The sequence below is a fragment of the Brassica oleracea genome, chromosome C9 (assembly GCF_000695525.1).
Source record: "Brassica oleracea var. oleracea cultivar TO1000 chromosome C9, BOL, whole genome shotgun sequence".
Classification (NCBI taxonomy): domain Eukaryota; kingdom Viridiplantae; phylum Streptophyta; class Magnoliopsida; order Brassicales; family Brassicaceae; genus Brassica; species Brassica oleracea.
In genome coordinates this window covers 16,119,405-16,145,453 of record NC_027756.1, presented here as the reverse complement: position 1 = coordinate 16,145,453, position 26,049 = coordinate 16,119,405, and the positions used below count along the sequence as shown (strand labels likewise).

General features: G+C 34.0%; 5 protein-coding genes and 1 pseudogene across 5 annotated transcripts in view; 4 read left to right on the top strand and 2 right to left on the bottom strand.

Moving 5' to 3' along the window:
- Nucleotides 1–3,253: 3,253 nt before the first annotated feature.
- On the top strand, nt 3,254–4,970 carry LOC106315941 (galactinol synthase 2). The gene is made up of 4 exons (XM_013753790.1): nt 3,254–3,621; nt 4,008–4,328; nt 4,415–4,566; nt 4,731–4,970. The coding sequence occupies exons 1-4, from the start codon at nt 3,304–3,306 to the stop codon at nt 4,930–4,932; spliced, it is 993 nt and encodes a 330-aa protein (XP_013609244.1). The 5' UTR covers nt 3,254–3,303; the 3' UTR covers nt 4,933–4,970.
- Nucleotides 4,971–10,087: 5,117 nt separating this feature from the next.
- LOC106314440 lies at nt 10,088–13,665 on the top strand (annotated as a pseudogene).
- Nucleotides 13,666–14,127: 462 nt separating this feature from the next.
- On the top strand, nt 14,128–16,540 carry LOC106319140 (DNA ligase 1). Its single transcript, XM_013757383.1, has 2 exons — nt 14,128–14,277; nt 14,616–16,540. The coding sequence occupies exon 2, from the start codon at nt 14,622–14,624 to the stop codon at nt 16,221–16,223; it is 1,602 nt and encodes a 533-aa protein (XP_013612837.1). The 5' UTR covers nt 14,128–14,277; nt 14,616–14,621; the 3' UTR covers nt 16,224–16,540.
- Nucleotides 16,541–17,384: 844 nt separating this feature from the next.
- On the bottom strand, nt 17,385–19,083 carry LOC106314439. The gene is made up of 2 exons (XM_013752308.1): nt 18,042–19,083; nt 17,385–17,449 (listed from the first exon to the last, which is right to left on the bottom strand). The coding sequence occupies exons 1-2, from the start codon at nt 19,081–19,083 to the stop codon at nt 17,385–17,387; spliced, it is 1,107 nt and encodes a 368-aa protein (XP_013607762.1).
- A 384-nt stretch (nt 19,084–19,467) lies between these two features.
- On the bottom strand, nt 19,468–20,453 carry LOC106317293. Its single transcript, XM_013755134.1, has 3 exons — nt 20,408–20,453; nt 20,020–20,261; nt 19,468–19,776 (listed from the first exon to the last, which is right to left on the bottom strand). Exons 2-3 carry the CDS (start codon nt 20,227–20,229, stop codon nt 19,483–19,485), a joined length of 504 nt encoding a protein of 167 aa, XP_013610588.1. The 5' UTR covers nt 20,230–20,261; nt 20,408–20,453; the 3' UTR covers nt 19,468–19,482.
- Nucleotides 20,454–21,141: 688 nt separating this feature from the next.
- The window catches only part of LOC106318997 (GDSL esterase/lipase LIP-4), a 10,048-nt gene continuing 5,140 nt past the window's right edge, over nt 21,142–26,049 (top strand). The window contains exon 1 of the mRNA XM_013757184.1: nt 21,142–22,531. Coding sequence (XP_013612638.1) covers nt 22,261–22,531 — 271 coding nt within the window. The 5' untranslated portion in view covers nt 21,142–22,260. The remainder of the gene's footprint in view (nt 22,532–26,049) is intronic.

Sequence of the window (26,049 nt, the reverse complement as noted above, 5' to 3'; positions counted from 1 at the left end):
ACACCACCATGGGTCTTGGATTGGAAATCCGACCAACTCTCTGTATTTTTCTCTGGATTCATTGTGTTTCAGGGTGCAGAAGGAAGCCCTGGCGTTCCTGCAAAGGCACGGACTTGCCTTCCTTATATAGGAGAAGGGGTGGTTACATCTTAACCATTGCATCCCTTCGGTATCAATTCTGGCCATTGATTTAATCAATGGTACATATTGCACCCTTTCGCCTATGACAGTTACCAGACGTCCTGGAACTGTCAAACCACTCCTGGACATGTCCAAAACAAGCCTAAAAGGATTGCCCATGCTCCTGGCTCAATCCCAAGAGCCCACCGGCCCATAGCCATCATTGACCAACCAACCGGCCCGGTAACTGCCCGGACCGACCTAATGGTCCGAGCTTCCAACACTCCATCTAGCTGAGTTGAGCTGATCCCCAGCTGACCCAGCTGAGTGAGCTAGACAATCCAGCTCAGGGAGCTGACCTATACTTCAGTGAGCTACACCGAGCTGCACTACACTTCACCTAGCTGGTCGAGCTTGCTTACTGCATCGCCCAGCTGTTATACACTGTGTCTATTTCCAGACCTAGACTTAGTCTTCTCATGATCCATTTTTATCATTCACTTCATCGAGCTTCACGTTGATCTTGTCCAGCTACCAGCTCGCTTGTCCAGCTCCTTTGAGCTTGTCTCCTTCTTGGATTAGCTATGCCTTAGCTTCCTGATGCCCTTAACCTTACTTCCAGGCTATGACACGCTTGTCTTTGGGCCATATGACCATACTGGTGCATCTCCACGCACCGCAGTCCGTCTGGACAATCCTATCAAGAATCGGGGACATGACATCACTGGTGAAAAAATAGATTACGAACAGACACACTACAGAGTTGTCTAAGGCAATGATGAAAAGAACCGTAACTCATGTTAAACAAAGACAATTTACAATATGAGAAAACTATAATTGTTTTTTTTTTCATATAACGTGATGAATCTCATTTAAAAATGAAACTCATAATGCGCTTGTAGGCCCGGCCCACAGAAAAAACCGAAGAAGCAAGGATTTCTGACTTTCATAAATATATATTAGTTTCGACCATCAATGTATAAAATATCATTTAGTTTAGTGATATAAATGATGGTGTTTATATCTCAATAACCCGGGTTCAAACCATGTGTTTTACACTTTTTTTACTCTTTTTAAAAGTGGAGCCCACAAAACGTTGACATGGTGCGTTGAAGAGAGAGCAAAAATTCAATCGTTATAATATAGATTAGATTCCCATTTGACAGTTTAATCAAAAGTAGAATCTCGTCTATTTTGTTTTAAGGATTCCATAGAATATTCTATACTAAAAAGTCCAGTCAAAAGAAGTTCAGTGACCTAACACATACTTCTAAACTAACATTATCCAAATTTTCTTATTTTGTCCCTCCTTAGAGTAAGCTACGTCGGCCCACTGAGAATTTCACAGCACAACCCTTCTCAATTTAGATTACTTGTTGAACTGAAGATATTAAACGCCGTTGATGTCGGCATTATGCATCTACCCAACCAAAAGAAATTCAAAGACCAAACGCTAAAAATTTCTACTTTTTATGGAAGTAAAAGGAAAGCTGTATAACAAGTATTTCTTAACAGTTTTTTAGCAAAAAAAAAAAAAAATGTTTTACCGAATACTTCAAGTTTTAAAATTATATTAAACTCTACAGTATAAACCACAAACAAAAATCCTTCTAACCTCAAAGCCTTAAATTATATAGATTTTTTAGAAAAGACTAAAGATTTAAACTCAAATAATCAACTTCTTCAAACTTAAAAAATATTGGGGGTGATTGGTTAGGATTTATCTCCTTACTTTAGCTTTATTTAATTTTAAATCACTAAACTTTACCAATCATGTTGTAGCTTTATTTTTAATAGTTAAAGTCTAAATCAAGTTTCTATAAGCTTTTACCAATCATGATTTAACTTTATTTTTAAAGCTACGACAAAAAAACTAAAACAACTTTTTTTTAAATGTATTTTAGGTCTAAAGCTTTCTTTTATAGGGTGTAGAATCTGTGAAATAAAAAAACTATCTATAATATCAAATAAATTAGATAATCATAATTAAAAACATTTTTAAATATTTAATTCAATTTTGGGTGTTGTAAAAATTATTAAAATATTTTAAATAAAATATATATTATTTACATATCACATTTTAAATAACAATAAACTTTGAGAATTTATAAAAAGATTATTAATATAAATTATTTAATTGATAAAAAATAATTATTTTATATATACATCACATATTTCACATATTTTATTTTAAAATATCTACAGCCTATAATTTACAGCTACAACAAATTTAACTACAGCAAAAGTCTTCGCAAAAAAAAATCTACAGTAACAACTTTACGACTATAACTAATATACCTACAGCTAAATTTTTAGAGCCACAATTGAACCAATCATCACATTTATTATATTTTTTACGGCACACGTTTTTAGTTAAAACTGGTAAACTTTTTTTTTTTTTAGGTTTAATTGTACATGAGTATATACATACACATATTCATATTACAGAAATGGAAAAGGATTACCAACTTTGGATTACATTTGAAAGGTAAACTCTTGCTGTCATAATTTTAATATTTCATTTGTAACGTAAAATTGATTGAAATAGTCGGTCGGTCATAGTTAGGATATGCTACCCATAAGAAATTAAGAATTGTAAAAATGGACCAAACGGTTAATGGGTCCATAGACTTTTCTCACGACACGTGTCAGAATCACCGCCAAGTACATTTCACGTGGACACGTGTCACACCACTAACCAATCAGAATATCTCACGGTGCAAATTGTAGCATCTGAAGTGGAACCCAGTGACAAGTGACAGATCAACTACCACATGATCTATTAATACCTTGATGAGTCGAACAGTCTTCATATCAGCACGTGTCAGTATGTAATGCCGTGGCATCACTTGGATAAGTGGGACCTTCTTTTTTTATTACTCCAAAAAGTGGGACCTTCTCTTCCAATAGTTAATTGATACGAAGCTTCACGCGGTTATATACAACCGTTGGATATAACAATCTTGCTTGATAGCCGTTAGATAAAAATATTTTCTGGAAACTTTTAGGAGTCGGTCCTATTGTATTATCTGAAGTCATTAGTAATTTAATCTTAATTAATTAACCTAAACCACTGACAAACTCTATATAAAGCACCACTTCTTCCTATTCAACGATCACTTACAAACGCAAAACAATATATACAACTCACAAAGACAAACACTCTTCATTTCTTAAGACAAGATGGCACTTGAGATCGACAACAAATTCACCGGACCAGTCGCTAACGGTGGAGAAAAGAGAGCTTACGTGACTTTCCTAGCTGGAAACGGAGACTTCGTGAAAGGAGTGGTGGGTCTTGCTAAGGGGCTAAGGAAAGTTAAGAGCATGTATCCACTTGTGGTGGCTGTATTGCCGGACGTACCAGAGGATCACCGGAAACAGCTGGTGGAGCAAGGCTGTGTCGTTAAAGAGATCGAGCCGGTTTACCCACCGGAGAGTCAAACCGAGTTTGCCATGGCTTATTACGTTATCAACTATTCTAAGCTTCGTATTTGGAAGGTATAATATATGTGTGTACTTTTTGTGATAAAAATTTACAGATGTCAACATATATTATAGTGACTTGTACTGTTATTCGAAATAGCAAACTTCTATACTTTTTAGCCAAAGTATTTCTATTTTACAGAATTTTGTAGCTTTTTCTAAATGTTTTAAATTATAAAATACGCCTGTTTTAAATTAAATTTAGGGTTTATAATTTATTCTTTCGTGTTGAAGTTTAAGATTTCAGGCTTCAGGTTTAGAGTTCAGTTTTTGGTTCAGTTTTGAGAGTATATACTTATTGTAGAGTCTAGACTAGCTATTTCATTAAATTCTTACAAATAACATACGTTGTAGAAAACTATATAATAAAAAACATATGACAAAAATATGCATGGATGCAGTTTGTGGAGTATAGCAAGATGATATACTTGGACGGAGACATACAAGTGTTCCAAAACATAGACCACTTGTTTGATCTCCCGAGCGGCCACTTCTACGCAGTCAAAGACTGTTTCTGCGAGAAGACATGGAGCCACACCCCACAGAACAAGATAGGTTATTGCCAACAGTGTCCAGAAAAGGTGACTTGGCCGTCAGAACTTGGTCCTCAGCCACCTTTGTACTTCAACGCTGGAATGTTCGTCTACGAGCCTAATCTTTACACTTATCATAATCTCTTGGAGACTCTGAAAGTTGTTCCTCCCACTCCTTTTGCGGAACAGGTAAATAGAAGATTTTTTCCTGTATATAATAAACAACCTAAAACACGTTATAGTTATCTCATTCGTATACACTTCTTTTGCTGCAGGATTTCTTGAATATGTATTTCAGGGACATATACAAGCCGATACCAGGAATTTATAATTTGGTTATGGCTATGCTCTGGAGACATCCAGAGAATGTAGAGCTTGACAAAGTTAAAGTTGCTCACTATTGTGCTGCTGGTTCTAAGCCTTGGAGGTAACAATATTACACGTTTAACTAATTTCAAACTAGTTACAGAAAAACCTAATTTACTTTAGGAGTAAAAATAATATGATAACCTGAGTTTTTTAAAAATGATAACTTTCAGTTTGTTCATGGTAAACTTATCTTCCGAGTGTTGTTTATGGTGTTTGTACCAGGTTCACTGGAAAAGAGCCGAACATGGGGAGAGAAGATATCAAAATGTTGGTCAAGAAATGGTGGGACATATACAACGACGAGACTCTTGATTACAAGAACATCAGTGGCGACAAAGGAGGTGACGACCATAAGAAGCAGTTTGTCAAAGCTTTGTCGGAGGCCGGTGTGCTTCAGTACGTCAAAGCTCCATCTGCAGCTTAGTCACCATATAATCATCAAGCTTTGTTGCTCCCTTTTCTCGTGATCTATATTGATTTAGTTCGAAACTTGTTTATACCACTATAAGTTATATGTACGATACGGCTTGAGATTTGTTTACTGGTTTGCGAAAATATGTAGTGTTTAATTATATTGTTATATAGTATCTTCTCTAGCTGTTAAATATTTAATTATATTGTTATATAGTATCTTCTCTAGCTGTTAAATATTTAATTATATTGTTATATAGTATCTTCTCTAGCTGTTAAATATCAATCTTGTTAAGCATAAAGCACTTTGCTTTGCTAGTCACCAAAGAACTTTATTGAAGAAGCATAAAGCACTTTGCTTTGATAGTCACCAAAGAACTTTGTTAAGCAAGTGACTTCCTCAATAACTACAACAGTCGGCGTTCAAGCAATTTACGTGATAGTATAACACTAATTTTGAGCACCCAAAGACAGATAAGAAAGCACAGCTCGGTGTCTTTTCTTTTTCTCGTCCTTACCAGTAGAGATCTTCTTGCAACATTGAAAATCGATGCCATAATCACAATTCCTAGGATCGGGATACGAGAATGCCCACCGTAATCACAAGCTCAAACCACAGCAGAATTAAACATAACATCGTACTGTCGTTCAGCTTTTTTTTTTAACACAAAAAAAAACATATGAATAAACCGTTGCCACCACTCTTGGACCAACTTGAAGAAGCAACTGCACAATTGTCTTGTGCCTCGATAGTTTCGAGAAAAAAACGGGTCGTTAATAAACAGAGCGTAGCCCTTTCTTCATTTTGGGACGTTCTGGTCCTTTTTGTTCCCTGGTGCATGAAAAGGCAATAAGGTTATAACTAACCCATTTTTTTCAAAAGTTACAAGGTCTTATAAAGATTAAAAACGCTAAGTTTATCAAATTAAAAAAAAAAGAAGGGTACAAAATGGTTATTTGAAAGAAGATTAATTTATCTATTCTATTAAAACAGGAATATGACCTATTGATATAAGTGTGGTCCAACTATTTTAATACAATTATTAAAACATCTTATTAATCATTGAAGATAAATATTATATAAAGAAAAACAAAAATATGACTAAAAACAAAAATATAAAAATTAAATCTAGTTATATATTAAAATAGAATTCACAACTTTGATTCATGTGTGATTTTTTTAAAAATAGACCTAATGGACCTATTCCTATAAAGTCATGTTACGTTTAATCTCTAATCTTATCATTTAAATTTTGGGCATACTAGAATTTTTTATTGGGCTATCAATAATTAGATTTGAACAATAGATAATCCATTGGATTTATGGATAATATAAATTAAATAGATATAATTTAATGTTGTAATACTATACCTCCACATGTTAAATATTTAAATATTTGTCGATGTTAACTTTTAAAATTATACAAAAATATTTTAGATAACAAAAATCATATTATCAATGATTATTCTTTACTACCTTAAACCAATGAAAACAAATTTTAAACTATATAGTTTATTTTAAAAATTAAACAAAAACTAAATGTTGAATTATTTACTCGATAACATAAATCTATGAAGCGAAAAGTTTAATTTTTTAAAAACTTTCTAAATTTGTGAAATGTCACAATATCTTTGAATATGACAATAAAACAAAATTTTACTAATCTTTATATATATAGTTACGATTTTAATAATGAAATAATAATCCGAAAAAAAAAAAAATATATATATATATATATATATAGAAGAAGATACAAATACATGTGAAAGCTTGAAACAATTTATTCAATGAAAAAAATATACCGTAACTTATTATGTTTTAAAAATTGATATGACACATATATATGATAATATAAACAAATTTAGAATTGAAAAAAAAAAATTTATATAAAAACAAATGAAAACAAAAATCCGTGCGGTTGCGCGGGTCGAGATCTAGTCTATATTATTAAAGTTGAACTATACATTGAGAATGTTTGAAAACAAGGATAGTAGACTAAATGAAAACTCTTTGTAAACAAGGATAATTAATGTCCCTTTGTAATTTCATTAACATAAGCTTTTAACCAAAATCGAAATAAATTTTTTTGCAATAGTTACCAGTTAACTTACCCCGACTATCGGCTTACATATTAATTAATCAAACAATGAAAATAACACAATATTACTTTATTCCTGAAAATATCTTTAAAATATATAGAGTTTGGAAAATTATGTTAGAGGTAATTGTCTGGATTCTCGGTGAAATCTTTGCAATAAATTATTAGCTAAATTTTCTAAATTAAACTTCTTTCCCACGTCTTTTATTTATCCAAGCTAAATATCTCCAAGCCCTCTTTATATTGCTTTGCAGATATGCCGTAGAGAACAAAGAAGTCGGAATTTTATCTTTGATTTGATAGAAAAAAAGTTTATTTTTTGTGAATAAAATAATAAATTAAATTAAAGTAATAAAAATGATTTACATTTATTGTCACTTTTCACTCCATATAATTATTTTAGTAAATAAAGAACTCTTTCTATTTCATTTAATTTAGCCAAACACATAGAAAATTTTTTTTTTTTAGTTTATAAAATCAACTAAGCATGAAAATTGGCTATCCATTTATGTACGAGTTGTTCTTTCCGGATATACATGTCAATTAGGGTCGAAGCTTGCAACCCGAGCCCGCCGAGCCCTAAAAATTACCGAGCTTGGGCTTAGTTTTATAAGCCCAAAAAGATTGAGTCTTTTGTGCTTTGGGTATTTTGGACCTAAGCCTGTTTGGGCTAGGACCGGCCTGAAAACACAAAATTTTATAGTATAGCTTTAAATATTATCGTTCTTGCAATCAAAACCATTATTAGTATTGGCATATTTTTTTAATATTTTTATTCAAACTCTAATAAAATAAAAATAAAAGTTGTTAATGCACTTTATTGTTTGATCCTTACAAGTGTCACATTTTAACTTTTGCAAATGTACCTTCTTCTTTTATGTACAACATGTTTTTTAATTTCAAAATATAAAATATAAAATGTTTGACCATGTTTATCATAAATTTTGTTCTATTATATACTTAGTTTTAATTTATATTTGATTATTTAAATCTTATTAAATTTGGTTTGTTTATAATATGTTTTTAATGCATATGAAAAAGTAAAACATTTGATAAAGAAGAAAAGTTTAAACTCACTTTATATTTTAAAAAAATGAAACTATTTTTTATGAAAATTTAAATGTATTAAAAAGATAAAAGTGACAATGACAAATTATTTTTCGAAAAGCCCCAAAATGCCTGAAAAGCCCTATAGCTGTATAACGGCCGTGCTTTAAATTATAGACCCAAAATATTTCCGGGCCGGGCGAGGTTCAAATATTTACGGGCTTAGCAGGGTTAGGCCGGGCCGGGCCAGCCCGAATCGACACTCCTATTTTTGGGTATCGTTTTTTTCTGAAATTAGGTCCGCTTGAATATTATAAATTTATGTGTGGGTTTTGAGTTGAGTCTTTCTAGATCTGGATGAGTTCGGTTCTGATGTATAGAAACCTAAAAATATATAAATAACAAATGTATCTGAAACATGTTCAGATATTTGTACCAAAAATAACTATATTACCTGATTCGGTATAGGTCTTTTGAATACAATTGGCTATATTACAACCCATATAAAATATATAACACTAACTAGATCTCGATCCACGCAACCGCGCGAGTTTTTGTTTTTATTTATTTTTATATAAATATTTTGTTTTCAATTCTAAATTGGTATATATTATAATATATATGTGTTTATCAATTTTTAGAACATAATAAGTTTACTGTATATTTTTTTCATTGGATAGATTGTTTCAAACTTTCACATGTATTTGTATCTTTTTCTATATATATATTTTCGGATTATTATTTCATTATTAAAAATCGTAACTATATATATAAAGATTAGTAAAATATTGTTTTATTGTCATATTCAAAGATATTGTAACATTTCACAAATTTAGAAAGTTTTTTAAAAATTTAACTTTTCGCTTCATAGATTTATATTATTGAGTAAATAATTAAAAATTTAGTTTTATGTTTAATTTTTAAAATAAACTATATAGTTTAAAATTTGTTTTCTTTGGTTTAAGGTAGTAAAGATTAATCAATGTTAGATAATATGATTTTTGTTATTTAAAAAATTATCTTTATAATTTTAAAAGTTAACATCGACAAATATTTAAATATTTACCATATAGAGGTATATTATAATATTAAATTATATCTATTTAATTTATATTATCTATAAATCGAATGGATCATCTATTGTTTAAATCTAATTATTGATAGCCCAATAAAAAAATTTGGTAGGCCCAAAATTTAAATGATAAGATTAGATATTAAATGTAACATGATTTTCTAGGAATAGGTCCATTAGGTCTATTTTTTAAAAAATCACACATGAATCAAGGTCGTGACTTCTGTTTTGATATAAGATTATGAAAAACAAATATCAATGTATAAAAATATAAGAACCAATATCCGCGCGGGTGCGCGGAACAATCTCTAGTTATATTTAAAAGAAGTTAAAAGTAGTACTTCTGAAAAAAAATCTATAGGAAGTGTTATTGGTTTATATATTCTGATTGATTTAGAAATCCATATAGTATTTATAAATCCAAGTAAAATATGCAAATCCGGAGGTTTTTCCTCGGATTTGAGTCTTTGTATTTTTAACTAAAAAATCTAAACAAATTCATTCAAATCCATTCAAATCCATTATTAAATCAAATATATTAGTAAATCTGTACGATTGAATAACATTTGATTTGATATAGAATTTATGAATCATTAAACCAATAACACATGATTTTAATACATATTTGAAAATACAAAAACCAATAACACTAGATTTAGTTCGGATTTTTAAATCCATTAAAATACAAAAACCAATGACCCCTACTAAGTGGAGTAGACATGATGAAATTTCCACTCTTTTATTTCTTAGCTAAGGATCTTAATTATATTTAAATAAAATAATCACTAAGATACTTTAAGTGAGGCCGTGGGTTAATCATGCTCCTATCACAACTTCGACAGTGGAAAAAAAAACTTCGACAGTGAACAGAAATATTGTCCGCGTTTTAGTCTTCTTGCCTTCTTGGACTAGTAACTATACAACAAGACATGAAGTGTCAAAAGCTCTGAGAAAAAAAAATGCAGAAGCCAATCTCTCTCTCCTGCTTCCTCTTCTTTTTCTTCGTCTACTTCATCCCACGACAATCTTTCTCTTGCCCAAAGGACCAAAGAGAATTTCTTCTCGAGTTCAAGAAGCTGCTGACTCATAACATTAAGAACCACTCCACACAAATCGCTTTGGGGGAATTAAAGACATGGAGGCCAAACTAAGATTGCTGCAAATGGAAACTTGTGAGATGCAACACTCGTTCGCCTTCCAAAGAAGTGACAGACCTGAATCTCAACGGTCTTGTCCTCTCTGGCTCCGTGTGTTCAACCCTTCTGAGACCGGTTCTGCGTGTAAGCTCTCTCATGAGGCTAGATGTCTCCTCTAATTTCATACAAGGAGAGATACCTGGAGATGGGTTTGGGAACTTGACCAGGTTAATCTCTCTTGACATGGGTGGTAACAGCTTCAACGGCACGATCCGTCCTGAATTGTTTTCCATAAAGACTCTTCAGCACCTTGACTTAAGCATGAATGCTATCGGTGGTACGTTGAGTTGTGACATCAAAGAACTCAAGAATCTGGAGGAACTGTTTTTAGATGAGAATCTTATTGGAGGAGAGATTCCTCCTGAAATTGGTAAAAATCTGAAAATCAATCTCAAAATTTAAAATTTGTACTCCTACCATTCCATATTTAGTATAGCTGTAGAGTAAAATTTTCACTTGTTTTAGAATTTCAATACAAAATTTATTAACCTTTTTTTGATCAAATTAAATTTATTAACTTTAAATTCTATATGATTTTTTATATTCTCTAATTAATTTTTTATTGGTTGAGATATGATTAGCTGTATAATTAATGATGTTTTTGTTTAGAAAATATATAAAATTAAATGTTTATTTAATCTGCGTGAAAATGAGAAAGTATTCATGTATGAAAAGGATGTTAGATAGGGGTCATAGATGTTACTAGGCCAGGACGTTCGGGTACCCGTTGGCATTCGGGTCGGGTTTTTCAGGTTTTCGGATTTTCGGGCTTACGCTTCTAGGTCCCATACTAAAATTTTATTAGTACGAGTCGGGTTCGGATAATAACACTTCGGATTCGGTTCAAAGATGTATTGCTTCATAAAACCAATAAAGTAATCATATATCGTACGGATTCAGGTTATATTGGTTTGGTTCGGATATAACCAAAGTAAAAAACAAAATTTTTGAAGTAAAACATAAAGAAAAGTATCTATTAAATAAAATTAATCTATCACATATAAAATTGATAAAATAACAATAAAATGTTAATTCAAGCATGAAAACAAACATCATTTGTAAACAATATGTATTGCCTTATAGAGAGTAGACTTTTTATGTGAATGAGCAAATTATAAAATACTTATTTATAACTAATTGTGTACTTAAAGCATTTATTAGAATTTTAATATTTATTATTATATATAATATTACCACAAATATTGAATTTAATAATTGGAATACTTATATATATTTCAAAATATTTATATTGACTATTAATTTTAGATTTTTCGGGTTACCCGTTAATAACACTTCGGATTCGGATATTTTTTGTACCACCCTACAAAACTCATTCGGGTATTTTTACGTTTCGGATCGGATAACGGGTCTAGTTTTTCGGTTCGGATTTCGGATTCCGGATTTTATGCCCAAGCCTAGATGTTACTAACTTTATACCCCGTTGTGTGTGTTTGTTTGTGTTACAAGGCAGTCTTACTGAACTACGGAAGCTATCATTGAAGCAGAACGAGTTCTCTGGTTCTATACCGTTGTCCATATCACAGTTAACAAAGCTCGAAACGTTCAATATTCAGATGAATTTCATGTCCTTTAAGATCCCAGATGGTATTGGCAGCTTGGTCAATCTCTCAACTCTGTCTATGAGTAGGAACAATTTCTCCGGTGGAATTCCATCGTCAATTCAAAATCTAACAAATCTCGAGAATAACAGTGGCTTGTCAGGTGAGATTCCCACATGGCTGTTCCGTCTTCAGAAGCTGAGGAAACTGCGGCTCGGAGGAAACAAACTCCAATGGAACAATAATGGTTCTATCTTTCCACAGTCTAAGTTAACACATCTGTCACTTAGTTCTTGTGGCTTAGAAGGGAAAATTCCGGATTGGCTCAAGAATCAAACAGATCTTTCTTTCTTGGATTTGAGCTTGAATAGACTCGAAGGAAGCTTCCCCAAATGGCTGGCTGATCTGAAAATGGGAAATATAATCTTGTCAGACAACAGACTCTCAGGTTCACTGCCTCCTAGTTTGTTTCAGTCTCTGAGGTTATTCGTTCTTGCGCTATCAAGAAACAACTTCTCTGGTCATATCCCTAACACCGTTGGAGAAACATCACTTATGATACTGAAGCTGTCTGAAAACAACTTCTCAGGATCAGTACCAAAGTCTATAGCAAATATTTACAGGCTGCTGTGGCTGGACTTGTCAAAGAACAAGTTATCAGGCGAATTCCCAAGATTCAGCCAAGATTCATTGCTTGCATTGCTCGACATATCTTCGAACGAGTTCTCTGGAGATGTTGCAGCTTCTTTCGGGTTAAACACCGTAAGTCTAACCATGAGTAGGAACAATTTCAGCGGCGAATTCACAAAACTCTCATTTCTAAAGCATCTTGACCTTCATGACAACAAAATCGCGGGTATGTTCCCTAGCTTTATCTCCAGGCTATCTCAATCTCTTGAGGTTCTTAGCCTGAGAAACAATCCCCTCAAAGGTTCAATCACAGAAGACATATCAACTCTCACAAGTCTCAAGGTCTTAGATCTCTTTGAGAACAGCCTCGATGGAACTCTTCCTTCAAATCTTGGCAATCTCACAGGCATGGTAGAATCTCCCACGAGCTCATCTTCAATTGTTTCTAGCTTCATTTCCGAAATAACCGACTTATCAGAGACCGAATCACAAGACTTGGAAGTGATTTGGAAGAGAGTAAAGCAAGTTATTTCCAACAGAAACTTTTACCTCTACACTGTCTTAGACCTCTCCAAGAACAAGCTACGCGGAGAAATCCCAACTTCTTTAGGCAATCTCAAGAGCCTGAAGCTTTTGAACCTCTCACACAACGACATCTATGGATCGATCCCACAAAGTTTTGGAGGTCTCGAGAAGCTAGAGATCTTAGACGTTTCGTACAACAACCTCTCGGGAAAAATCCCGCAAACGTTGTCCAGGCTCAGCGAGCTGGATGTTTTGGATTTGAGCAACAACAATCTTTCAGGTAGAATCCCTGGGAGCTCTCAGCTTGACAGATTAAACGATCCAAACATTTAAGCGAACAACAGCAAAATCTGTGGAATGCAAATTCAAGTATCATGCTCCACAACACGGACAGAGCAGCAGCCAAAAGAAGAAGATGACGAGGAGAAAGAAGCAACAGTTCCATGGGAAGCTGTAGTCATAGGTAGTTCTTGTGGATTTCTTACATCAGTTTTGTTAATGTATGCAGTTGCCTGTTTCAGAGATTCAACACCACGGCGATCTCCAAAGAACAGAGGATTCAAGGACAAAGTGATCCAGTTACCAATTCCGCATGAGGAGATGACCACTGAAAAATAAGAAATGATTCGAGAGCACTGTTAATTATCTTCAATCAAGAATCCCTTGTTAAGCATCAAGCAAAAATAATAATTTGGCAACCCTAACTTGTACAAGTCAGTTAACTGTATTATTATCCAAGTCTTGAAAATAAATTGGGATGATAATCTTTTTGAATCTCAATCATAGACAACTAGCAATTTCAAACGGCAAAGCATATGATTCGACTCTCTTTCTGCTTGTATTTTTCTTTTTTTATCATTGGTGCACCCAATACAAAAAGAGTCTAGATTCGCCCCTGCTGATGTATACCATCATACTCCGCACATCCGTGCATCTATAAATCTCTATCATTGATCATAGCTGTCCGAGAGGGACAAATTCTCTGTTAGGCATTTTGATGTCAAACGTTATTTTATGAGACAAATGTGAAAGGTTGATAAAGTAGGACAGCCCAAAAAGTGTTAGTGGGACCCCATGACCAAAAATGAAAGACGTGTTACACCCAACGCGTAGGGTACACCGTCACCTCCGTGTGACTCATTCCTTTTATACCACCTAAAACCCATCTCAGATCCAATACAGATCAATTCGATCGTCTTTCACAACACAGAGAACAAAGAAAATTATAAGGTACCTAAGTTCATTTTTGTTTTAATGTATTCCATGGATCTCTAGTTTCTTCAATAGATCTGCAATTTTGGTTTCTTATGAATTTGCTGCTCTTTACTTGGTATTTTTTTTTCTTATGTATCTGACGAACTACTCTGAATATTGGTGTCACACCATACATATATCTATATATATATATCAAACACAACAAAAAAAAAAGCATATCGTGAAATTTCAGTTATCTAAATTTTGGATGAGCTATATGTCGATAGTAAGTGTTGATCAACTAGCCAATATCAACTAGTCGTTGTAGCTCTTCTTTTATTATAACAAATATTTATTTCTTCTTTCTCTATCAGGGAACCATGTCACCGAACCAAGAAAATGTCAAGAAAGAGAAACTTCATATAACAATGAAGACACAGGAAGTGGATCCAAATGAGAAGGGAGAGAAGGTTGAGGTGGAGATGGAAGTTAAGGCCAAGTCAACTGAGAAGGTTAAAATAAAGGACGACGAGAAATCAAAAGACGAAAAGGAGAAAGAAAAGACAAAGGTAAAAGATGAGGTAGAAGAAGACAAACATGCCGAGAAGAAAGATGAAAAACGTGTTTCAAGGAAACATGGGAAAGATGAAGAAGGCCATGGAGATATGGAAACTGAAGAGCATGATAAGAAACAAAAGAAGAAAAATAAAAATAAGGAGAAGAAAGATGAGGATGTATCACAAGGAAATGAGGAGTTAGAAGATGACAAAGAAGGTAAGAACAAGGTGAGTAAAGAGAAGAAAACCAAAGAAGATTCCAAGGGTGACAAGAAGAAGAGAAAGGAAGAGAAGGATGAGCCTGAGGAAAAAACCGAAGTTAAGAAGAAAAAAGAGAAGAAAGATTCTGATGTAAAAGTTGAAGACACAGAGAAGGAACACAAGAAAAAAAAGAAAGATAAGGAGAAGAAAGATGAAGATGTATCACAAGAAGAAGAAGGAGGTAATAAAAAGAAGAAGAAAGAGAAGGATGAATCAGGTGCAGACGGAAAAGACAAGAAGAAAGATAAAGAGAAGAAGCCGAAAGAAGAATCCAAAGATAAGAAAGAAAAGAAACTGAAAAAAGGAAAAAATGATGAGCATGAAGAAGAAGAAGAAGGGGAAAAGAAAGAGAAGGATGAATCAGGTGCAGACGGAAAAGACAAAGAGAAGAAACTAAAAGAAGAATCCAAAGATAAGCAAGAAAAGAAGCTGAAAAAAGGAGAGAATGATGAACATGAAGAAGAAGAAGGGGAAAAGAAAAAAGAGATGAAAGAAGATCACAAGGAGGAAAAGAAGAAGAGTAAAGATAAGGCGAAGAAAAAGGAAACTGATGAGAAATGTGAGAAAGAAGCAGACGATGAGGATGAAGGAGAAAAGAAGCAGAAAAAGAAGAAAGAGAAAGGCGAAAAAGATAACAAAGAAGATAAGAAGAATGAGAAAAACCTTGAAGTTGAAGTGTTGTCCAGAGATATTAAATTTGAAGAACCAGGAGCTGAAGGAGAGGAAGGCAAGTCCAAGGACAAGAAAACTAAGAATAGAAAAGACACCGAGGGAGATAATGGTAGTGAAGAAGAGAACCAAAATAAAGAAGAAGGCCGGAAGGGTGAAGAAGAGAAGAAAAGTAAGAAGAAAGACAAAGAGAAGAACAAGAAAAAAGACCCAAAGGAAAAGAAAAAAACAAAGGATGAAGAAGAGAAGAACATAGCAGGGTCAAAAGATGAAGATGATGATGAAGAAACTGAGAAAAAGGAAGAAAAGAAAGGAAAAGATGTGAAGAAGCTTGATGATACCAAGAAGAAGGGTAATGACATTGGTAAGCTGAAAATGAAACTAAAGAAGATTGATGAAAAAATAGGAGCTCTAATGGAGAAAAAGGCAGATATTGTGAATCAGATTAAAGACGCAGAGGGACTGGGAAAGGGAGAGCAAGAAGGTGAAACATGAATAGTTTGGAAGCGTCTGAAAAAAACAAACTGGCTTAACAATATCCACAGAGAAGCTTTATGTGGAACTGGACTTTAATCTTTTATGTTTTCTTTTCTTGAGAGTTGTTGTGATAACTTGAAATGGTTCATGTACCTTTGGTTTTGTTCTTTCATATCATCCATGTTGTAACAGTTACGATTGTGTTTCTATATTTGCAAGTTCGAACCAAAGAGTTTTGGGCTGGGAACAAAACATATGTTCTTCTCCTTTTCTTGCTGGAACACCATTTCTTCTCTTTGATAGAGAAATAAAAGGGAACGTAAACTTTCTATACATATGGTTTAGGGAAATTAGACCTAATGATCGGTACAAAAACTTAAATTAAGAAAGTAACTGTTATAAAAAAGTAATGTGGGACTCTAATGGTGTTAAATTGTGGGAGTTAAAAGTCGCAATCAAAATTCTAATGTGAATAAAGTAACGTTTAAAGAAATAGCGAGAAAATAATAGTTTTGAGTAGATTTTTAAGATAATTTGTTCAAATTGGACTAATATTTTCGACAAAGACTCAACACAAGACAATACATCTCGAAGAAAGTATTATATGTCTCAAAAGTAAGTCCAAAAGTGTATATCAAATAATGGTCTTGACTTGTCTTTTAAACTGATCAGTTCGCTCCAATTACTTCGCGTATTTAGAGTGCACGTGTTATATGCATTGCTCCAAGTCTTAGTTATTTTATTATCCGTAGACTCGGAGCTTGCTATCCCAGTCTACAAGCCAACAATTTGGACCGGAATATCTGGATTTTGCTCGTTGATCATGTCTCTATTGGCGTTTAACATGTTTTGATTGACGCTTTTATAAACCGGATTTGTGAAATAAATTCTGCTCCAACATATAATCTCTTAAAACAGACTGTAGACTCAGTGTAAATACAATTTCTTTAATATTTTCTTTTTGTTCGCTTCCAACAATAATATGTAGACAGACATGTATACTTTTGTACATTATATAGTATTGTACTCCTCCATCTTTATCTTTTTTCTCCTTCCTTTTCTCTCTTCTCCTCGTCCTCCCTCTCAGACCATGTTTATTGGATGTTCTTATGATGAAGTTTTTAGCGTAATATAAGAATCCCACCCTAAAAACCTCCAATAAACATGCTCTCACTGCTCCTAATTGTCTTCATCATCATTCCACTTCTCTTCATCCTCATCACCGTCTTTCTCTCTTTCTCTTCCTGCTTCAGTGTAGGGAATGATTATGGCCCTGTTCGTTTGGCGGTCGCCAGCGTCAGCGACCAGAGTCGGCGACTAGCGGCTGCGACTTGATGCCGCTGGTAGTTGTTCGTTTCAAGGTCGCGCGTTTGATCGCAACGGTTGTCGCTGAGTTGTTCGTTTCCATGCCGCACGGTTGATCGCAGCGGCTGATCGCAGCGACTGCTGTTTTGTTCGTTTTGATATCGCTTGCGACCAAAAAATATGATTAGAGTTATTTATATTTTTCAAAATTTTGGTTTTGTAACTCAATTTTTTATTTTTAATTTATATTGTACCTTGTACCTAAAACTATATTAATAAACTAAAAATAAAATAAATGTTTTAAAATTTAAAGTCAAATGTTATGAAACTAATAAATAAAAATCAGTACAAATCCAAATCAAATAAACTAATAAGGTAATCGATATCCTCTACTCAACTCACTAGTAATATGATCACGTAAACCTTCCATGACTCTATCACCAGTAGGCTCATATGGAATATGTCCACCATGATCATCACCATCTTCTTCTTCTTCTTCATCTTCATCTTTTTCTTCTTCATCATTATCACCATGTGTATGATATTCTTCTCTTCTCTGCCAACGCACAAAATCATTATCTTCTCGATGTGAATCACGTATGAAGTTTTGTAGAGCCATCGTTGCTGTTACTAGCTTTATCCATTTGATCAAACCATACTTTGGATGCCTACGGTCAAGAATTCTCCATTTTGCTTTCCATACTCCAAATGTCCGTTCAATCACTGATCGCAAGCTTGAATGTCTCCGGTTAAACACCTCTCGACTGTTCGTTGGCGGTCCTCCTCTGTTGAACTGATCGAGATGGTACCGAACTCTGCGATACTGACCAAGATACCCTATTCTTGTGGGATATCCCGCATCAACCAAATAGTACTTTCCATTTGGCGGATGTGGAAAAAAGGGCTCGTTCCTCGCACAGTAAGTCAATACCTTTGTGTCATGTGCTCTATCCGGTACACCCACATAAGCATATATGAACTTCATATCGAAGTTACATATAGCAAGGACATTCATGGTCGGCTCCTGTTTTCTACCTCGGTATGCTTCTTCATTTCGCTTAGGAGGGCGAACTGAGATATGAGTTCCATCCAATGCCCCAATACAATCTTTAAAACATGGCCAGTATCGATCATCATCTCTCAAAGCAGGACATACTCTTGTGAACTCACCATCTTCTAGTTTTAGTACATCTGCAGCAAATTTCAAGAGAACACTCAAAACCTCTTCAAGTTTCCTTTTGACCGTATCCAACGAACGCTGATATCTTTCTGCAATAACCCGTACCGTCTTATCTTGACCCACCACTTCAAGGAACATTGCAACCCCTTCTTCAATATAGACATTGTTCGTTTCTTTTAACCCACATCTCGTCGCTAACATCTTACACAAATCTTGAAATGTCCTCTGATTCATGCGAAGAATATCATAACACTGTTGATCTGCCCCGTGCATAAGCTGCTGAACATGATGCCATCCAGCACCTCGATCTGTTCTTTGAAGCAATCTCTCTGGCTTAAGCACATCGTCCTCATATTCATCCTCATCATCATCATCCAAGTACCACCTAACCATCTGTAAGTAATTAAAATCATATATATATAAGTTGTGAATATGAGCTACAAAAGTCATAACAAAAAATATTCATTAGCTTAACAATTGTTACAATCTGAGTCGTAACAAAAAACTGAAACAAAAGTCATACTACAATCCTCCATAAATCTTAATTCCAATCATATGCTCAAGGTAGCTAATCCTATCATCATCACTAGGGAAAGATATAAAGGCCAGTCTGTTTCCTTCATCAGCTTTGAGATGGCTAACAGCAGCAATGTGAAATGGTGACCACTTAATCACTCCAGGCAGCTCATTAAGTATCTCCAATACTTTGTCTAATCGGAACTTACGATCCTGTTGCAACACCACACGATCCTCTGCCATTATCTCTAACATCCTTTCAGCTATCTTATTTTTTTATGCCAGAATTGCATTTCGTACAACATAAGGCTCTTGATCAACTTCTTTACGCTTTCTTTTTGACTTTGAACATCCAGCTCTACTTGTTCCTTCTCTTGGTGCTGGCATATCTGTGTCAGCAGAATCTGATTCATCTTCCTTTTCTGCATCCATTCTAGAATCTAAGCTAGCTTCTCCTTGCTGAGCACACCATCCTTCTGCTCCAGTCACACTAACAGCACCAAACTCTGCTTCAAACATATCCATGTTTGGAGGTACTTTGTTCTTATACTTTCTTGCACCTGGCCATTCCTGTTTAAGAACATAAAAAAATTAATTCACTTGAAAACTCACGTTATTACTAATCATACAACATTCTCAAACCAGTCTCATTATAAATACTCGCGTACTACATTCTCAAACACTAAACATTCTCAAACAAAGACATTTCAAGCTAATATACTCACATTATTAAAGCAATAAGACTAAGAGAACAATGCATACTCAAGTTCTAAATAGAAAAAAAAAACAAAAATCAAGAACAAAGTTATTTACCGCTATGCGTTGATCCCACCAAGCATCTGGCATCTCCAACCGTCCCATAGCATCATAGACAAGTCCGGTTCTGTTGTGAGTCAGCTTCTTAAACTTGACATATGCTTTTCTACAAACATCAACCTTGTTCTTAAACCTGTCCCATATCCATTTCTTACTAAATCTCTCTTCAAACTTCCTAGGGATGAACTCTCTTCCAACTGAATTCATGTCAGTCCTTGGTCTGTTCCCTTTCTTTTTTTCTTCAGCATAAAGAGTAAGAAAATACCGAAATTCTTCGTCGGTCCAGGTCTAAATAACAAGTCTCATTAATAGACAAACAAACTAAACTAGCAGAAAAAAACAATCACAAAACATTTAAGAAACAAGAGCTGAATTAGAAACTTACATCATTAGCTATTCTTTCTGTCTAGTTGTGGTTTATGTCCAAATCTGTAAAATGTCAACACTGTCATTAATTTCTGAACGCCGAACGCTGGCGTCTGGTTGCAGCGATCAGTCGCAAAACCGGCGACCACCAAACGAACAACGTTTAGTCGCTAGGACTGGTCGCTGCTGCTAGCGACCCGCAAACGAACAGGGCCTATCACTGTCGATAACGTCTACCCTGTTTCCTCCTAAACTCTTTTGCACTTAAAAACAAACATTGTAATATATTATCTGTTATGTTTCATTCTATTATAAAATTGTGGAATAGAAATGTAAATGTTTAGTAGTCGGTTATGTTTATTGTTATGCTATCGAGAGATCAATTTTCTATACTATTTATTTGATAAATATAATAATATAATGTAATCCATCAGTTTGTCACAATTCATCATATACTATGTATAAAAAGATTTTTTTTTCCATTTTTGTAACAAATTGACAAAGCTTCCAATAAATTCTTTACAAATAGATCTTTACTTGTGTTTTTTACTTATTTTCGATTTTATAGATTTGATAGGTAATTTTAGAATAAACTATAATAAAAGAAAAAAGTGGAAAAACTGGTGGAAAAAAAGAAACACTTTTACTCTAGCAAATGTAAAATAAAGATGCGTCTATGTTTTCTTCCATTTAAATAGTAACCAGAGCAGAGTTTTTTTTTTTTTTTTTTTTTTTTTTTTTTTTTTTTTTTTTTTGTCATCTGTTGTTTATATTGATTTTCAACTGGATGGTACAAGGCCTGTTACACTGAAGCTGGGCTGTTGTATAGGACGACACCAGAAAACCAAAGCCGACGGTTAAAAGATACAACCCCGGGGCCAAAAGCCATCGATTGCCAAGAGACAATCTTGGAGACAAAAGCACAATACGAAACACTTAAACTAACAAGCAAACTTAGCAAAGACTACACAACAAAGACAAGAAACTAAACATTCTAGACGAGACTCAAAATCCAGCCATAGAGAGAACAAAACCGGCCCGATAGGTTATGTATAACCGTTGCTGTAGATTGAGCTTCCAATGTTCCTTTGCTTCACCGACCCCTCTTCAAAACCAACTAAACTCGCCATTGGACTATGAAGAAAGGATACCACGCGCCTTCTACACGCCTCTTCTCCACTGACTCCTTCCAGATCCAACTCAAACTCACTATTGGACTCTGAAAAAGCTCACTATGCGCCATCTACGCATCTCACCACCACGGCAAAGCTAACCAATCCCTGCTGGACACGCTCTTAATCAAAACAGCCGGTAACCAAAAATCCACCGCCATATGCTGTAGATCTGACGAGATTGACGGCCATGGATTCCGATTTGAAACTCTCCACTTCAATCCATAAAATCGAAGATTTCAACCAGATCTGGAACCCTCTAGACTAAGAAACAAGACTTAAAGCAACAGAGCAAACATACAGAGAAAATATAGTAGATCTGACCGGCGGTGGTGCTAAAGGAGCCACCACGCGCCGGTCACCGGAATCAAGAAAACAGAAGCTTGAGGAAGATGAGTCGCAGGGAGAGAAGAGAGAGAGAGATATCGTTAATTTAATGAAGGTTTTCTAAAAAAAATTCTTTTACAAATTTGAAGGAATTTTGTATGTAGATTTTTTTTAAAAATTTGGAGGCTCTATGTTCGATTCGCTCAGGATCACCCTTGACTCTAATAATACAATCCAGTTACATTCTATGCGTATATTACACATTGCTAACCCACCCATAAAAATTCTTCAAAAATATATTCATTGTCCCAGTTACTCCTGAATATAAAAGCTATCGACGTAAACTCTCTCCACACTATCAAAGGTCTCTCCAATGGCAACTCTTTTTCCCCACTCCGATTCATTCTCCTTCTTCTTTGTTACATTCATTTCACTGGCTGTTCTTAGTCATCGGCATCCCTCTGCAACAGCCGCAGCAGGTTGTCAAGCTCCGCCAGTGATTTTTAACTTCGGAGATTCTAATTCTGACACGGGCGGACTCGTCGCTGGACTCGGTTACCTCGTTGGCCTCCCTAACGGGCGCTTATTTTTTCGGCGATCCACGGGACGTTTGTGCGACGGACGTCTTCTCATCGATTTCCTCTGTAAGTAAAACAAACAAAGACTCTGTGTTGGTAGTGATTGTGTCAGATCCACCGTCCGTTTGCATCTAAAATGTACGGCTCCGATCACGTTGATACATAAGTGTCGGTGATCGCATGTGTGTTTCGATACATATTCGGTCATTGAAATGTAGTAGGACAAAGTAGGTAGGTCCCATGTAGAACATGTTAGAAAGTGAATTAATTAGTTTGACCCTTTGTATCTAACTTTGGTCACGTAAAGTGTTGCATAGTCCCGTCCGGTTTACGGTTCAGTTTATTTGTTTTTTTTTCCTCGTTTATAGAAATACAATTAGATAAAAATTAGATTAGTTCAGTTTTGGTTTGTTTTTTAGATTCTGGTTCAATTGCAATTAAAAGCATATTTTGATGTTAAAATAGTTGTTATATATAATATAAATAGGCTACTTATTTTTGGACAGGGAAAATTGATATGTTTTAATATTTATGAAATGGTAAAAAATATTTTATATTTATTTTTATATCATATTATTAGTATTATTTATATATATATATACAATTTATTACAGGTAAAATTAATTAATTGTTTACTTTAGAAATTTTTTGTTAAGATATTTTGTTATTTGAGCAATCATTAATGCTGACCATATTTATAAAATTATTTGATTGTATATTTTTAAGGAAGATTTTGTTAAGAATAATAATGCTGAAAATTAGAATTAGTTAATTTGTAGTGGCGTTATTCGTAACTAAACTGTTAGTTTAAGAGTTAGTTCAATATTGTATTTATGTTTTAATAATATAGATAATTTATTTGAACTGCGGGACAAAAATTATTAAATATTAATGTACATGGATGATATAAAATTGACGTAAAAACAAATTAAACTTCAAATAATTAGTTACTTATTGTATTACTAATAATTTTACATGAGATAAAAATACGTTCAATACAAGACAAGTAATAAAATAGTATTTAATAAGAAACAAAAAAAATTTAATACAAAGAATAATCTAACGTTAATATAACAATATATATATATATATATATATATATATATATATATATATATATTGTTATATTAACGTTAGATTATTCTTTGTATTAAATTTTTTTTGTTTCTTATTAAATACTATTTTATTACTTGTCTTGTATTGAACGTTTTTAAAAGTTAAAACAAATAACCGTTAGGGGGTGTAAGTCAAAATCTAGTTTAAACTATTAAAATCTAAGACTATATACTTTGGTTTATCTATTCAACCTATTAATATTTCACATCAAATCATCTTTGGTAATTGATAACAAAGGTGGAATGAGAAACTTTGCAGTTCGAAAGAGGAATCCATTGTGCCAAATATGAGAAACTTTGCAATCTGAAAGGAATCTAACACGATGTGACAATCACTGTCTTAGATGTGGGATCATCAATACATTTATAATCCATACTATTTTTTGATTTTTCACCAGTTCTACAAGCATGAGTTTTATCGTTTATCCATTTAGACGATTTTTCCGATATCAAGTGTCTATAACAACTTGGACTACCTTTTCTGGTGTTTAAGAGTTTCATAGAAATCTTTATCCATAGATAATTTGGTATCTCTGAAAAAAACCAAAATAATAAGTTATTTAGATGAATTATCAGGAATCATAGTTCGGATGATGAATGTCGTCAAGCTTGTTATGAAGCGATTGACACAACTATTGGGGAAGTATGACCATAACATCATCCATTAGCTACTCAAGCTGTAAACTTATAGACTAATGTAAAATGGATGGATCATGGACTCATGAATCACAATATGTTGGTTGTGGCTTGGTGTGGAAAGACTAATAAAGTAAAATCCATCTTTTAAGCACAAAGAATCAGAGAAGACCAGTGTCATCTCTACGGAGCTGAAACCACTTTTACCGATGATAAAAAGTATGTTACACGGTTCAACTAAGTAGCACTTAATTTAAAATGGATTGCAAAGATCTGATTTTTCGATCATCTTTTTCTCACTTCACCTAATCATTCAACATACATTTGACTTCTATATTTTTACGATGATTTTTTTAATAAAAAATCCAGTATTCTATTTATTTAGTTTTAATTTAATATATATATATATGTGCTTTGATTTTCTTATTATTATTTTTTTTAATTTATATTACAAAAGAATCTAAAGATATAAACAAAATTTATTTTTTAAATAGTTAAAATTGTATTAATATAAGATTTGTTTTTTGTGTCCAAATCAAACGAAACAAATCTGTAAAATACATAAGTTGATAAATTAATCTATTATAAATACTATGTTTGAAATAATTAAGGTGAAAAAAATACCAGCAACTTCATATGCCAATAATCTAGTAACATGTTGATACGTACCCCATTTTTTAGGTGTCAATTAATTGAAAAGATTCAACTACAAATAATCCACGAAAATTTCACAACTCTTTGACCCTTCTATTGTAGTCATTCAACAATTTAAAATTTTATTCAATACCCTCATTGTGAATGGTGTAAGATAAAATTAACATTGACTGAAATGAAGTTGATCAACCATTTTGAATCAAATATTACACATATAACTAGTCAGGTACATGTAGTTTCTTTGTTTTTGTCAGCATCTAGTTTATATTGAGTTATTTTCTACTATTAGTCTTCCGTATGAAAATGAAGTTTATGTTATAAACCATATGATGGATGTCCATAACCGGACCGGTCCATAAACCGACCCAACACCTAGAGAGAGAGAGAGGCGGCTTAGAGAAGGGGAAACCCTAGTTTCCTTTTCCTTGTACTTGTACACTTTCCATATTTATGTCTTTCCTTTTATCTCTTTGTAACTCCCATATACAAAGGCACCTTATGATTGATTAATATAACGAGAACTTACAGATTCCAATCTTTTAAGTTTACACCACGTTATCAGCACGAAACTCTAAAGCCCTAAGCTAATACCCAAATCGACAAACCCTAAACCCCTAGCCGGCTTGAACCCTAATCTTCCCGGCGAGAAACCTAAACCCCGATCGCGATACAAACCATCCTGATCCCTAACCTGTTCGTGACCTGATCAACCCGATCCCAGCTCATCCAGCTCGCGTTCCCGACTTGCTCCAGCTCGTTCGCGACAGACGATCAAGGCGTTCCCGATCAGACGTTCGCGACCCGATAGACGCGATCCCGTTCCTGATTGCTCCAGCTCGTTCGCGACATCAGCCTCAATCCGTTCGCGACCCGATAGGAAGCAGCTCGATCCGATAGGAGTCAGCTCGCATCCCGTTCGTGTTCAGCTCGCAGTTCATCCTTCTTGGTGGTCCGGGTTTCAACAAACATCTAGGTTAAAAGGTAATTCGAAATCTAAGAACCTATGAATCGAATTTGGATTGTTTGATAAAGAATGAAACCATAAAACCTAATCTTTATGAATAAAGCCATAGGGTAATAGATCAAACCCTAATGAGTAAATCGAAGCTCTAAAGTTCGATACCCCAAACCCTAAATCGAGATTGACCTATTGATCAATTAAAATCAAAATCTTTGATG

Coding starts and splice junctions, on each gene's coding strand:
- LOC106319140 (XM_013757383.1), top strand. CDS start 14,622: ATGTCACCGAACCAAGAAAATGTCAAGAAAGAGAAACTTCATATAACA.
- LOC106315941 (XM_013753790.1), top strand. CDS start 3,304: ATGGCACTTGAGATCGACAACAAATTCACCGGACCAGTCGCTAACGGT. Junction 3,622..4,007: donor CTAAGCTTCGTATTTGGAAG/GTATAATATATG, acceptor GCATGGATGCAG/TTTGTGGAGTATAGCAAGAT. Junction 4,567..4,730: donor GCTGGTTCTAAGCCTTGGAG/GTAACAATATTA, acceptor TGTTTGTACCAG/GTTCACTGGAAAAGAGCCGA.
- LOC106314439 (XM_013752308.1), bottom strand. CDS start 19,083: ATGGTTAGGTGGTACTTGGATGATGATGATGAGGATGAATATGAGGAC. Junction 17,450..18,041: donor AGAAGAATATCATACACATG/GTGATAATGATG, acceptor ACACTGAAGCAG/GAAGAGAAAGAGAGAAAGAC.
- LOC106317293 (XM_013755134.1), bottom strand. CDS start 20,229: ATGAATTCAGTTGGAAGAGAGTTCATCCCTAGGAAGTTTGAAGAGAGA. Junction 19,777..20,019: donor GGTGGGATCAACGCATAGCG/GTAAATAACTTT, acceptor GTTCTTAAACAG/GAATGGCCAGGTGCAAGAAA.